The 15,302-nt window shown below is 48.8% G+C and overlaps 1 protein-coding gene across 7 annotated transcripts in view; it reads left to right on the plus strand.

Annotated features, from left to right (window-relative positions):
- Positions 1–15,302, plus strand: part of TNIK (TRAF2 and NCK interacting kinase) — a 167,672-nt gene that overhangs the window by 149,524 nt on the left and 2,846 nt on the right. For 6 of the 7 annotated variants that reach the window (XM_069792725.1, XM_069792724.1, XM_069792726.1 and 3 more), the window contains 10 exons: positions 1,471–1,597; positions 3,877–4,041; positions 7,572–7,686; positions 8,273–8,443; positions 8,739–8,882; positions 10,420–10,554; positions 10,817–10,917; positions 12,427–12,576; positions 13,838–13,997; positions 14,607–14,746. In XM_069792725.1, the coding sequence (XP_069648826.1) occupies positions 1,471–1,597; positions 3,877–4,041; positions 7,572–7,686; positions 8,273–8,443; positions 8,739–8,882; positions 10,420–10,554; positions 10,817–10,917; positions 12,427–12,576; positions 13,838–13,997; positions 14,607–14,746 (1,408 nt within the window). The remainder of the gene's footprint in view (positions 1–1,470; positions 1,598–3,876; positions 4,042–7,571; positions 7,687–8,272; positions 8,444–8,738; positions 8,883–10,419; positions 10,555–10,816; positions 10,918–12,426; positions 12,577–13,837; positions 13,998–14,606; positions 14,747–15,302) is intronic. The other variant, XM_069792729.1, reaches the window with a different exon arrangement.

Raw genomic sequence — 15,302 nt, forward strand, 5'->3', positions numbered from 1 at the left:
TCCATTGCTTTGTGTCCCAGTGGACAGGAGGGACCGTTTACTCCTTCCACCTCTGCAGATACCTTTTCCTCCATCTGAAGACTAGGGTGACTCCCTTCAGCTCCCTGTCTTCCGAGTTGTGCAAGCCAGCTCTTGCCCGTGTCCAAGGATTTCTTGCAGGGTGACATGGAAACTGCGCGCCAATGAAATTCGGGACCTTAGGGCTACCACAGCCGGTCATTCATTCACTGTACGGTTTCAAAGTTAACATAACCTCCTTTGCCTCTGCTTTCTTATTTCTAAAACTGGAATAATTGTGTTATTTTCTCATCCTTTGGTGGAGTTGAAAAGCTAACGGTAGGAAGGTGTGAGCTCCTCACATGAAAGGTGCCACAGAAGTATGGCACACCGCTTGTTGTTTGGAGTGCTTTGGTGATGCCTGTCCAGTCATAACGTTGATGCAGGCGAGGATCCATCATCGAGCCAGTCCCACCTTGGGCTCCCCGGGGCTCACATCTCGTATTAGACCAGTAACCCCCTTGATTAATGCAGGTTTGCGTTGGTTTTTCATGCTACCAGGCTCTCTCGTGAGCTTCTGGGCATTGACAAGTAGGTGTGCACAGGGATGACATGTTAAAAAGTGAATTACTTCATACTGATGGAAAGCAACTGGTCTGCATGGCTTTTAAATGCAAAGCAACAGGTCTCATCGGCAACATCTTCATAACCACCATCGGCATTTTCCAGCACACAGGCAGGGCAGGGTAATCCAGAGGCACTTTGTCATTTGCTTTTGGTTTTGTTTGAATTATATTTAAGCAGCTGGTCTTCTAAGAATGTAATAATAAAGTAATGGTGGCTGCTCACCACCTGCGATATCCACTCGCAGGCAGTCCTAAAATTTAATGCGTTGGAGAATAAATTCCAGCCTCTCTCTTGAGATAGGAGCGCAGAAATAAACTCAAGGTGAAATCATGGGTTAGGGCTACATTTTCATCTGGAAAACAGCAGAGAGCTACAGGACACAACTTGTACTCCTGCCCACGCCTCCTCCAAATCCCATTCCCTCCCTTGTTGTCTTTTGTCATCGGGTGCTCTGATGCACTGTTCCCTTTTCAGGGGTTGAGATGGGGAATAAAGGGAGTGAATTATTTCTTTTAAACTTTCTTAAGTAGAAAAAATGACATAAGGCAGAGCAGGACTGCAACTCCTTGTTACCTGTTCATCAGTGCTCCTCTCACGGCACCTTGGGATGAGAAAGGCCCTTCTCTTTGGTCTCCGTGCTGTATCTGTAGTGTATCAACCTGACCCTGGTCCTGTATTTCTGACATTAGTAATTTTCCCATACATTTAAATGGATATATTTTCTAATTTTTCTTCCTGTGAGATACAAAGCCTTCCCCTGATTGAAATAATACTGTATTAGAGGATTTTTCATCTAGTTTAGCAAAGGAAGTATTCATCATTAACGCTTTTCCATTCTGTCCTCAGACCAACAGGAATTCCTGGAAGCAATGAGCCGTACAACCTGGGAATGGTGACAACCCACGGGCTAGAGACTTCCCATGCAGATACGTTTAGCAATATTTCAAGGGAAGGGACTTTAATGGTGAGGGAGGTAAGTTGTAAAACAAATATTTCCATGGAGCATCTTCAGGAGGTTTTGCCCATGTAAGCACAAAAACTAACAGTGCTGTGTGTCCGGAACACAAAATGACTGAGTAAATTGTGCTCGTTAGCGCTCTCGTTAATACAATTTACACTCGGAGCAAATGTGTCAAGTGCAAATGTTTCTCAGAACTACAAACAGCAGTGAAGAGTAATGCCAGGGCACGGTGGGGAGGATGCTCGTACAAATAACTCTGCCGTAATCCCACAACAGCTCCGGGCGATCAAGTTATCTTCAATTTACAGCATATAGTTAATACACTTGGAACCTGGCCCAAAGTTTCCCCTCTTCTTCCCAACCTTTGCCACCGTGTAACTGTCAGAGGCGTGCAGTGTTTATAGAGCATTTGGAGGCTTTTACCAGGGGCTGGTCCTGCTCGGGGAGGGCCAAGCCCCCATCCCCACCAGCCAGCCACCCTGCGCTCGCCCAGCAAGCCGGCTGCTGGGGGCACTGGGCATCCCACATGGATGCAAGCCCCCAGCTCTGGCATTGCGGAGGTAAGGCTGCGGTGGGAGCAATCCTGATGGATGGTACTGCAGGAGTGAGGCAGAGGAGGCACGTTGGGTTGGCTGTGGAAGATCTCCCCCAGCGTTTCTCGGTTTCCTGGTTGCTGGAACGTGCTGGCGATGCTGCTGGAAAAACAGACGGGTAGCAGGTCTCCTGGGGAGGGGGCAGAAGGCTCTGGCAGTTAGTAAAACAGGGGAGTCACTCTCCTGCCAGCACGTAAAGGAGGTGGATGGGAGAGGAGAAGAAGGAAGGGGAGTTTGGAGTCAGCAATCATAAAGGAAGAATGTTTAGATCAAATGCAAACTAGATGTGAGCAGCATTTTAATTCTTAATGCCTTTTATATAAAATATTCACGTATGAGGGGGGGAAAAAAAGAATGCAACTTTGAAAGAGAGGGAGGAGTTAGCAGAAGAAGTCACAGCGTGTTGGCTGCCTTTCTCCATGAGTTTTGGAGGCGGGCAGCAATGCACAGCCCACCTCATCCCTCACTGGCACGGGGCTGTTCCGAGCAGGGATCGCCGCAGGCTGGGCAGCCCTCTGCGCATCCTTGTGGCAGGGAGGGTGATGCAGTTGAGCAGGAGAACGGTCACTGCTGTAAGAGGCAGCAATTTCTGAAAGGAGCTTGGCGTTAAGCATCACAACTGTAAAACACGTGCCATGGCAGCGAGGCCGTATGAGAAAACCAGTGACGTAGAAGGGTTTAAAAGCCACAGGCAAGACAGGCAGCTGGGAAACCCCTTTGGGAGGAGGGGGCGTGATAAGAAGCCCAAACTGCAGCCTCATGCTGGGTGCTTACTGTTTGCTCCCCACCACTGCCGTAGCCATCAGAGGACGGACTCGCTGAGGTCATTCGGCTTTGGGCAAAGGGCTTTTCACTCTTTGGTGCGATGGCAAAGTGGTTGAAGGTGATGGTAACGAGCGATCAAAAGATAAATGTTGTCAGGACTGGTCAGAAACTCGGCGAGCCTGTTTAGAGGGAGTTTTCCACTAATCCAAATAAACGGGCAAGTCTCTGTAACGATCTCATTGATGTGCTCCAGGTAGGTGGGATTCATCAAAATGGCAAATATCTCAAAACAATAAGCAGGGAAGGAAGAAACTTCCCCGCACCTGCCATGCACGAGGTGGGGATGGAGAGGAAGGGGAACCCCGGGCGAGTCCCGGGATCCTTGCATGCAGAGCGAGATGCCAGTCGTTCTGCCGATGTTCTGCCAACGCTGCCGCTGTTCACTGCTGTTTTGGGTTACAGAAACATGCAACGGGGGCTGTGTTGGCATTTGCAGTCAGGCTACTCACTGCCGTAGCTGTGCAAAGCCGTTAAGGCTAACGCTGATCGAGGGGTCAGATTCTGCTGTCACCGGTGGCTTTGTGGGAAGAGAGCTGGCCATGGGGTTTGCACCCATGGTGGCAAGAGCAGAATCTGCCCTACGTTCCTCGTCTCAAAATGACGGTGATCAGGCTTCTCTTGCTGTAACGTGGCTAATTACTCTGTATTGACTTTGTGATTAATCCTGTCTTCGTTTCTCCTGGGGTGTGGGGTTGGTTTGCTGCTTGCCAGATTGCATGGGGATGGAAACAGAGAGGGTCCTTCTCCTGCGCTTGCTCTGGGAACTGGGGGACTGCCAACGACTTGGTTTTGTTTGGTTTTTTTCTCTTCTTTTTCTCTTTTTTTTTTTTTTCCCCCCCTTCTCTTTCTTCCTCATGCCTTGTGTCTCTGCAGACCTCTGGTGAAAAAAAGCGTTCTGGCCACGCAGCCAGCAATGGCTTTGCAGGTCACATCAATCTCCCTGACCTGGTGCAGCAAAGCCACTCGCCGGCGGGCACGCCGACCGAGGCCTTGGGGCGAGTCTCCACGCATGCGCAGGACATGGACTCGGTGCCTGAAGTAGGTGGTGGGGGGCTCCTCTTTCTCCTTTGCATCGCTTTAAACAAGTATTAACATCTCTGCCTCGTAAAGGGGCTTTCCTGCTTTCCTCCCTGGCTTTCTTGGCTCTTTTCTCTCTCTCTCTCTCTCTCTGTTTCTGGTCCACGCGGGTGAGCATAGTGGAAATACAAGGGCATCTGATGGGTTTTTGCTATATGGGTCTATGGCTGATGGTAGAAATGTCTGTTAGGTCTTATCTCAAGCCCACCAGCTGGAGTTTTGGTGGTGATGGCTTGAACGCTGCCAACAGATGTGAAAGCCCCTTTTTTTTGACACTTGGAAATACAAGAAAATTATGAGAGCCAGTGATGCCATTAACTTCAATTGGGCCCAGCTTCCACCTGTGCAATCTCTGATACTTAATGTGACTCCAAAGGTTAGCAAAAAACAAAGCCAGCAAAATTCTGGATAGTTCTTCAGACTAGAAAAAACCTGCACACCTTTAAAATTGCATCTTCCCTGTCATGGCAAAGTATTTCTCCTCGGTAGCTGTTTTACAGGGATGCGATTGAACGTTAATGTTGTATAAGGTGTAAAAAGTCCTAGGAAGTACAAGATGTGCCACATAAGTCAAGGGAATCGATGTGTCCTGCTTACCATCACCAGCTGTGGGAACCAGGCACAGTTCTCTTTTCCCATGAGAAATCAACCCATTTGGTGCTAAATAAGCTATTTTATTTAATTTTTTTCTTTTCATTTTGTTGGTTGTACATCAAAAGTTCTGTCATCGTATTCTCTTTCATAGAAATGAGGTACTCATTTTATGGTGTACTTTTTACTAGCAGTATAAAAATAAAAATTGCTTGGAGTTGAGCATTGATAAAACATAAGAACAGATGGTGCATGACTTGACCTCAAGGTTTTATCCATTTCCTCGTTGCCTTTAAAAGCGGTGATGAGAGAGATGATCTTGAAAGTAACACCTTCCACGGTCATCCTGGGACTGCTTAAACATGGGCAAGGATTGGGTTTAAATATATTCATTTATAGAATACCAACCAAGAAGATCTTTTCCATTTCTAAAACTGCATTTTTAGGGCTGACTGAGCCAGGAGTGGGTGTAAGTGGAAACTTGGGGATTTAGTTCGCAGGCTTCCAGGTGACTCATGGTTCTGCGAGCAAAAAGAAGGAAGCAAGCACGACCTCATCCTGCAGCTTGGTGCTGTCTCTGTTAAGCCCCCACAGAGGTTTATAGGCAGTAGAACAAGGCCTGGAGGAAGATGAGGTCTTAATATTCAAATAACAGACTTGGAAGTTACTAAAATGCCAGCTTCTGGGGAGAATAGCTGGATCTGAGCAAAGAAAAGAAATGCTGGGTGCATTGCAATGAGGGGTTTCGTCGTAATTCATTTGTCGGAAAGCACCTGGCTCTCAGCTGGAAAGCATCCCTGTAAATACTGAATTTTTCTCCTCCTTGAATTGTTGGTGTTTTCTGGAAAACACATCCAGCACAGGGAAAAAACTGTGTATTTCTTGGATATGAAGGAAGCACAAAGTAGCGAGGATCTCTTACATGCGCACACAAATATGGCCCTACTGTGTATGTAAATGCGATGTCTGTTCCTGCAGCCTTCCCTGCCGCAGGCTGTTAACTCCTTCCATGGGTCTCAGTTACCATGTACTTTTTGGAAATCCATCCCGTTTCTATGGAAACAGGCAGGCTGTCAGGGGAAGGGAGACAGGAGGGAAGCGGGATGCGCAGCGCGCTTTTGGCAGGCGCAGGGCATGGATGCCAGCTCACCTGTGGATGCCAGCCCCAAAATGCTTGGAGTGCCCCAAGCCACGAGGGTGGGTCTCATACCCAATGGTTTTTTGCCCCTAAATCTTTTTGTGGCTCGCTGGAGGACACGTACGAGCCCAGCCCAGCTTTGGTACAGCTTCCAGCGGCACGGGCTTGTCCTCATGGCATGTTTCGGCACGGGGGCTGCGGCGGTGGCGTTGGGCATGGGGAATAGCCTGGGCTTTGGTGACTCGGTGCCATGAAAGCTGAGGAAGATTTATTCCAGGGAGGGAGAATGTCCTGACGAAGAAAAATGCGAGCGGTAGTGCTGCTGCAGAGTGACTTGGGGTTTGCTGCTGTTGCAGCTCTCAACGGAGCTCATACATAAAGCGTATCCTGGGTAAATACTGGAGTAGGAAAAATAAGCTGCTGAACGAGGGGGGAAAATTACTCCGCTTTGAATCCCAAGGCAAGAATTTCCTTTTGCTTGGGAGAAGGTCTTAGCCTCGTTTTCTGCCTTAACTAAGCAATGGCTTTAAAAAGAAAGCAATGTGATGTTGCAGTTTGTTCCTCCCCAAATTCCCTTGGCAGAGTCTTGGCTCTGACATTTCCTGCGATACCTTCAGGTTAAGTTTTGTTAGCTTAGAAATGGCCCTTTCTGCAGTCTCACCTGAAATGCTGTAGACAATTTAAAACACTTCATTGAAATTGCAAGCGACCGTACGTGTTGTCCGCATGAGATGTGCTGAAGACCAGACTTTGTAGGGGAATGGAGCAATGTCAGGGATGCCGTCTTCTGACAAGTGTCCAATGCATTTTCAAACACCCCCTGTTTAAAAGCTGTCCCTAAAGCACCGCACAGCTTGCTTACCCCAGGCTTTCTCCACCTCCAGCACTTCAGATCCTCCCAAAACTGGAGCAGCCAGGCGAACTGAGGGGCATTGCTGGGTCCTGCCTCGGCTATAGGTGTGAGGACCAGCAATAACAGCCCAGCAGAACGAAAAATAGGTGTTTTGCTAGAGAGCTGACTTTTCCTACTTTCCAGGGGGATCAATATTTTGGGCTTAGCCCAGCAAATCCCTAGATAACAGGCAGTAAAAGCAGAGCAGTATTACAGCTGTACGAGCTCTCCTGCCTAAGCTTTACAGGTCCTCAAATAGATTTCCATGACCTGTTGGAGTAAAATCTTTGCCCAGACCATGCTAGTTAGCGTTTGGCTTTGGCACGAGGAAAGCAACAGTCCCACCTTTTCCAGCTCTCTGAATTACTCTGGTGGTCACTGGTCCGTGTCAGCTTGCCCCATGCCAGGGCTTTCCAGGGGCTCCCAGCACCATCCTGCCAACCTTGCCTGCACGGTGGGAGAGGGGGAAAAGCAAATCCTCGCTGCCCTGACATCCCAGAGCGGGCTTTTAAAGGCAGGTGTGTTACATGCAGACAAGTTGGTTTTTACCTGCATCAACTTTTGCCTCTGGCCCTGCGGCTTCTCCGCTAACTGGTCTCATGGCTGTGCTGTGCTTCTGCCTGAGAGAAGAGAGCAGAGCGGGTCCTGCTCCTCTCGTTTTCTGTTGCTCATGGACACTCACAAATCCAATTTAATGTTTTTCCTGATTAGTTATGTGGGAGGAGAAGCAGATGTTCATATAAGGCTCGAAAAGGGCACCGCAGGGGCAGGCACTGCATCTGCTGATTAGAAAGTCTCACATACACACACGTACACAGAATTATTGTTATTTCTGTGCTCTGAGCTCTCTCTTTGCTGTTTGTTTTCCAGTATGGTATGGGAAGTAGCACCAAAGCCTCTTTCACTCCCTTTGTGGACACCAGAGTGTATCAGACCTCGCCTACTGATGAAGATGAAGATGAGGATGAAGAGTCGTCTGCTACTGGTAGGCAATGTGGCCAGTTTGAGAGGGGAGGGCCTCGTGGAAACCAGGTCATGGAGCCTGAATAATGCCACTGAACCTCTTTCACATTTCACTTACTCTTGTCCAAACATAGCTCATGTCTGCATCCTTGTGTTCTCCCGTTTCCATCCAACGTCTTCTGTCCCACTAACGAAATGTCACCAGAAAGGTCTGGGAGAAAACGGGAAGCAGCAGAAATCCACCCACCTGTCTGCCTGGGCAGCTGGAAGAAATGTTCCTGGCAGAACTGGGAGGTGGTAATTGCTCCAACAAGCTGGCTGTTGCTCTGAAGTCATTGAAAATGGTCGGATGCAGGCAGGCGGGCAGCGAATAGTGCTGGCCAGCTTGGTAGGCAGGGCTGGAGGTCTGGGAACATCACCTGCTGATGGGTTTGGTGTTGGTTCCAACCCATGAGAAAATCCTGATGATCCCTCTCCAGACTAGTAGCTTGTAACATTGTGATGACTCCCCCATCAGGAAATAAACCACGTATCGTCTTCCTGTCCCAAAAAAGAGGTGCCAGAAGAGTTAATCCATCACACCTCCGTGTCTTGTGTTTCCTTGCAAGCCCTGTTCACCAGTGAGCTGCTCAGACAGGAGCAGGCCAAGCTGAACGAAGCCCGGAAGATCTCGGTGGTGAACGTCAACCCCACCAACATCCGTCCCCACAGCGACACCCCGGAGATACGGAAATACAAGAAGCGCTTCAACTCGGAGATACTCTGTGCTGCTTTATGGGGTAAGCCCTGAGCACGCCGTGCCCTCAGCAAAGCTCCCCGGAGTGTGCGGCTGGGGATGAAACGCAAACGTGTCATCGCAGAACCGAGCCCCTGCCTCTGGTTGTCCCCTTCTCCGTCCCGGGCAAGGCTAATGTCCCCAAGTCCCTGCGCTGTACGAGTGACCCTTGGCGTTTGTAGGAAGATCACAGCCTTAGCTGGGATCGGTCACTATCGCGGTGGTGGCAGAGACGAGCTCAGGCTGTCGTCCCCGGGAGCAGCCGTGGCTCCTGGTGCCCATTGCCCTCTCCTCTTCAGGTGTCAATCTGCTGGTGGGCACAGAAAATGGTCTGATGCTGCTGGATCGAAGCGGGCAAGGGAAGGTCTACAACCTCATCAACAGACGGCGATTTCAACAGATGGACGTACTCGAGGGCCTTAATGTCCTCGTGACAATATCAGGTACGCCTCTTGTGCTCTCGCCCCAGTGTTCACCTTCTCGGTCGTACGCCCCGAGCAGTTCCAGCTCGGACAAAACCTGCCCACCGGTGTCAGAGGGAAGCTCCCAGGGGAGCGGGAGGTGGTTTATTCCAGAATCGAAGGCATCAGCTCTGCAAGAATGTCTCCAAGAGCTCCGCTTCATCTTTAGTTTAGCAGGGAAGGGAAGGTGCAGGATACAGGCAGATTCCCCAGCAAGGCAGGTAGTCATGGCCTGAGGGGGCAGCGAGTTCTGCTTTTGGGTCTCTTTGGCTCTAGCCAAGGGAGCCATGAACCGTGGCTTCAGGTCTCCAGCTCAGACCATGGTGTGCTCAGGGTGCCCCGAGCATCATGAGGGCCACAGGCTTGTCACTGTCCCTGGGTTCAGCTGGGAGCTCCACAGCTCTGAAATCAGGCTCCTGGGGTGATTTCTGGCAAAAAAAAAGCAAAAACTCTGTAGTCCAGTCTCCCAGGAGAGCACCCAGCATCCCCCCTGCAAAGCAGCCCCGTGAAGCAGATGGGTGGCAGAGCCAAGGCAGAACCTCCTCCTGCCAATACCTGCCCTGCAAAGCTCACAGAGGACAGCAAGAGAAATGCTCGTTAGGAAAATTGCTTGATATCATCCTTCTGTTTACTTTCATGTTGTTCAACACCCCTCTGGGCTCATTCTGCATTCGCCCACAAATTCCCATTCCATTCAGATAGAGCTCTTCAAAACCTCTGCTTCATCATTTACCTTGGTCTGCAGCTCCCCTGGGGTTTTGGGGATACAGCTGTAGGAATAAGGGGTTTAGTACAGCTGGAAGATGAATGGGGGGCTAGCACTCAGAGCACCGGCCCCCAAGACGGAGCTGAGAACGAGCCCCAGGGACCTGTGGAAACCCATGGGCAGGCAGAGCCCCTGGTTTATGGCTTGGCTCCTCTCCCACCGGACTCGAGTCAAGCTGTGTCCTCTCCCTGTAGTGGTGGCTTTGCAGCAGCAGGGAGGTTTGTAGCCAGATCACAGCCATCCAAGAGCAGACAGGCGTGCAGAAATTTGGCAGACCCTCAGCATTGCAGAGCCCAGCACCGGGCTTGTCGGCAAATAGCAGTGCCTGTCGCAGACCGAGCTCGTGTCTCAGCTCCAAGGTGGAATTAATGTTGTATGAAGGAGAAGAGAGGAAAGAAACCAGGTTGGGTAAGCCCTGAGCTGTAAGAGAGCTTGGGGTCACGGCTCTGCTGTGCCCAACTGTCTCTCCATGAACACTGATTTATAGGAAAAGGAACATTTCCAGCCTGTGGGAAGCAAGAGCCCGGCTCTTCCAGTATCTGCCTGCAGTCTGGGAGACAGAGGTCTGGGCTCTGCTTTTCATAGTTTTTTTTCCCAAGAAAAAAACCCAATACAACAACTAAATTACTATTTTCAACTTCATTGAGAAGCTAACTTTAATTTTATCATCTTGTGAGTGGAAATAAGCACTGAAATCAAGATTTCCCATGCACACGTGCTCTGGTCTGACAGGGAAGTTTCCTTTGCCAACAGGAAAGAAGAACAAGCTGCGCGTGTACTATCTCTCCTGGCTGAGAAACAGGATTTTACACAATGACCCTGAAGTAGAGAAGAAGCAGGGCTGGATCACAGTCGGAGACCTGGAGGGATGCATCCACTACAAAGTCGGTGGGTGGCCTCTCTGGAAAAAAAAAAGTCTGAAGACATGTCTGTTCTCTAGTCTTAGATCTGACCTGACAATTTCTCTTAAAAGTATGGCTAGACCGTAGCCAAAAATAAATTTGGAATTCATCTGTATGTATTAGGTGGACACTTTACCAAATGGGAACCAACAGAGAGACAGCCTCAGAAGCTGTTCCTGGAGATGAGTTGTTCAGTCTTGTTGGAAAGAAAGTGAATGTTTTTAAAACAGGTTTTATTTTCATTTTAGTGAAGTATGAAAGAATCAAGTTTTTGGTGATTGCCTTAAAGAATGCTGTAGAGATCTACGCTTGGGCTCCTAAACCATATCACAAGTTTATGGCATTTAAGGTATGTTTATCTTTTAACCAAAATACACTCTGTAATTGTAAATACACAAGATTTCTGTACTATGCAGAGCAGAAAATTGTCTTGCTTACGTAGCTGAGCTCCTTGGGATGCCTGGCAGGCATGGGAGAAGGGATACATTCTGGCTGAAGAGATGGGATACAGGCTAACAGTTAAGTGTTAATACTAGCTTATGCTGGCAGGCTTTACTTGGGAAGTTTGTAGAAGGCTGACCAAACGCCCATGAGTAAAATTGAGTTGGGGTTTTTGGTGGGTTTTGGGTTCGATTTTCTGTTTTTTTAACCTGTGACTAATTCTTCACATAAAACATGAAAACGGGTTGGCATTATTTTCCATTTTGATTTTGCAAGGTCCTCTCCCCTTCTGCAGTGTGGATTCTGTTTCAAGGCAGAAAGTCCAGGAGAATGACCCACTCTTTCTTTTTCTCTCCCTTTTCATCTACCTCAGTTTCCTTCAGTGAGACCTTTCTCCTCTATAACCTGCCAATGGGTATTTTGTACTCAGTCCTTTAAAGCACTTTTCATCCGAAGCTCTGTGCAGAGACAAGTCACAAGGGCCAATGTCTTCTGGAGACGTTCATGCTGAGTAATCTCATTTTGCATCCTTCCAGCACAAATGGGCTTATTCAGTATTAGGTCACATTTGCTTTTTCTGAACAAAAGCCAGAATAAACGGGCTCAGTGACATGGAGAGCTCAGCAGCATTAAAATGGCCTGGGATCCAGCCTCTGCGGGCACTGGTGAGGATGCTGGTTGGTGCTCCCGGTGCTCCTTCTCCAGCTTGGGGGGGCTGAGCATCCTTTCCTTGCCTTGTAGGCAGGGATCTGTTGGCAGAGTGGGAAATACCACCCACAGATTTTCCCTGCCAGGAGTCAGAGTGGTCCTCGCACAGAGAGCCAGGAGTCCTTTTCTCTCCCTGTGGGTGTTTCACCCTCCTGCTGAGGACCTAAGCCATGGAGAGATACTCTGTCCTGGATCGGTCCATGCCAGGGAGCTGGTCCCAGCCTGCATCCAGCAGATTAGATTGAACAGAGAAAAGTAGGTCTTTGCTAATCTGACTCATTTCAGCCGCCCAAACAGGAGCTGTGATCCCTGCCGAGAGTGGAGGTGGGTGGTCACAGCTCTCTGCAGACTTTGCTCTTGTTGCCCAGAGCAGCACTGGCATCAAGGGTCCCCATGTGCTGGCTGTATGCACACTCGTGTAAAATTGAGCTGTTGCCTTCCTTTAGAGACCCAATCCTCGGGCTGGCCTCAGGCTCCTGGGGGAAAAGAGCTGTGCTTGGCAAGGGTGAGCGCTTATCTGCTGGGATGGCTGGAGCGAGTGGGTAATACCCTCTGAGGCATCTGACATAGGAACAGAGGGACGGGAATATAACTAACCACATATTTAGTAGGAAACACAGTCAAACAAATACGATTTCAAAACCGTATCGGGCTGCTGCTATGGGGATTTGTTGGTTTTCTGTGATACTCACCGAAGGGATTATAAAAGTCTTTTGCAGATCTCCAGCACAAGCCGTTGCTCGTGGATCTGACTGTAGAAGAGGGTCAGAGACTCAAGGTTATCTTTGGATCACACACTGGTTTCCATGTGATTGATGTAGATTCTGGGAACTCTTATGATATCTATATACCATCTCACGTGAGTACACGGGGGAGTGCTGCTGCATGACTAACGCAGGTCACCAGCAAGGTTTGGGCAGGCTCCTGGTGGCTCAGGAATGGTGACCAGTCAGGTGACATCTTGCCATGGGTATGACATTCTTCGGTGCCATCTTCATTGGTACTGGCTTAAAGAGGACTCGGAGGTATCACATACTCCATGTTCATTATTCGCAGAGGCTTTTTCTGTCCTTGTGCCCAAGCAGTCAGGCTTAAGGCCGCCGTGTCCCACAGAAAGGAGAATCTGTCTGTACATTGCATGGAGCAGTGATGAAGGTCTCTGTAGGGCAAGATACCATGAAACCAGGTTCTTGGTTGTTGGAAAATGTAGACCCACCAAGAGCTGGATGCCCAGTGCCCCGTCCCATTGCATGGTGTCCCAGATGTGCTTACCAATGCTTGTTCCTGCTGGGGCAGCACCGTTTGCCCCGGTGAAGATTGCAGGACTAGGGTAGCCCAAATCTCAGGAATCCTGCTGTTCAAAACTCCCAAACCCCCTGCCAGCCTGGACTCACCACAGGACCTCTCCCAGGTCCATCAGCTTTTTCAAGTGCTACAAAAAATACTGTAGATGAGGATTTTCTTGTTGGCTCATTTAAGCTCTGTCCGTGCTGTTGGCCCAAGCAGTATGAGAGACTGGTCTAGGAGAAACTGTGTCACTGATCAAATCCAGGAACTGCTGAATCTGATCCGACCAGCAGAGCCTCCTCTGCGAAAGCTGGAAAGAAGCATAGGGAGAAATATGGGGGCAGTTTGGGCTGGTTTTGTGTTGTCTTAGCTATGGAAGGGCAGACATGGGTGGAAAGTCGCTGTAGCTGCCCTTGGAGCTAGAGACTGATTGCTAAAAAATGGGAATATTTCCTCCCTAGGGCTACCTGTAAAATTCTGGGTTTATTTGCCTTAATTTGAATAGGAGATGGATTCATCAAGTCAGCAGCTGCTTATTTGTGTTACAGCCGAGTGTCAGCCATCAGTCTTGGGGGCGTATATGTTGTGATCTCTCTATAATTGCTGAACCTGTTTATCCTTGACGTATCAGACAGCTTTGATGGTAGGGTAAACATGACAGTTTATTCCCCTTCAAGCTTATCTCTGAAAGCCAATGCCTGTTTGGTGAATGGGGGGAGGGTTTTGTTCTCGGGTTGGTTTGGGGTTTTGTTTTCCTAAGGCTCTGCTCCTTTCCCCCTACCCTTTCCTCCATTCAATGTAATTCTGACTTCTAGGGTTTATTTTAACTGCAGATTCAGGGCAATATTACTCCTCACGCCATTGTCATCCTGCCTAAAACAGACGGGATGGAGATGCTTGTGTGCTATGAGGATGAAGGCGTATATGTGAACACCTATGGACGGATAACTAAAGATGTGGTGCTCCAGTGGGGAGAAATGCCTACTTCTGTGGGTAGGTCAACCATTCCTCTTCACTTGCTTAAAAGACAAGTGACAAGTAAGATGAGGAGTCGAGAATGCTGAGATGGAGTCATCTGGGCTTTTGTTTATGAAAGCAGATTTCTTTCAGCCAGATAAGAGATGCAGTTGCTAAATTTCTACAGTTTGGTCCTCCGTAATAAAAGCAAGTGACTTCTTGAAGATTTGAGCTCTGGTTTATCTTAAGTATAAGCTAATATAAGCCGTTGCACTGGTGGGATGCTGTGTTGCCTGGAAGAGGGGCTGGGCGCAGAGCTGGGAGCCCTTGGGTTGTTGCTCTTCTGGCTCTGCTGTTGCTCAGCTCCATGACCCATGGAGGCAACTGCCCAGCTCCTCACCCGCAGAAATCGGAAGAAGTGATACTTCTTCTGTTTAAATTACTCAGCTATTTCTGGATGAAAAGTGCTCCGTAAAGATACTATCCCCACGGGCACACGCCTGACTGCCTGTGCCTCCAGCAGTCAGAGCTCTGCCATTGACCTTCATCAGCTTTGAGTAACAGCCGATGAGAGCTTTGCTGCCCGTTGCATAATATTTAGCTCAACCCACGTTGTAACACCTACCAAACGCTTCCTTTTGACAGCCTACATTCATTCCAATCAAATAATGGGCTGGGGAGAGAAAGCTATTGAAATTCGGTCAGTGGAGACGGGACATTTGGATGGAGTATTTATGCACAAGCGAGCTCAAAGGTTAAAGTTTCTATGTGAAAGAAATGATAAGGTAAGTCCACTTCAAAGCTTGTGTCTGTGCTTTAAGCTACAAGCTACTTTTAGACTTTAAATCTGGTTTATCTTGGGGTTAGTAATTAATCTGAAGGTCCTATTTGATAAGCGGTGCCCATAAATCCGCTCCCAATTAATTCTCTCCAGCGGATGCAGACCTCAGCCTGTGGTGGGAAGGTCTGCAAGATCTCTTCCACCTCTAGCTGCCATCTGTGTTGACTTGGCTTGACTTTCACCCAAGTCTTGCATCTGAACGTTAACTATTGGGGCTGCCAAGTGACCTCTGCAAAAGCTGAGAAATGGTAGTGGTAAGGATATGTAAGTGACCCTGATTTTTGCTCCGGTGCAGAAACATTTTGATGCATTTCTAGATGCATTTTGATGCATCTTACACTATTATCTCCATGGAGCCCCATCTTTTTCTGTGGACAGCACTGATAAATACTGCTCTAGAGGGTCACCAGAGTTGCTTGGGGAATGCGGTTGTCACGTAGATGACCCCCGCTGCGGGTGTTGCTGAAGGGTAGGGGGTGCAGGGAATGAGGGAAGGAGAA

The sequence above is a fragment of the Haliaeetus albicilla genome, chromosome 9 (genome assembly GCF_947461875.1).
Source record: "Haliaeetus albicilla chromosome 9, bHalAlb1.1, whole genome shotgun sequence".
NCBI classification, from domain to species: Eukaryota; Metazoa; Chordata; class Aves; order Accipitriformes; family Accipitridae; genus Haliaeetus; species Haliaeetus albicilla.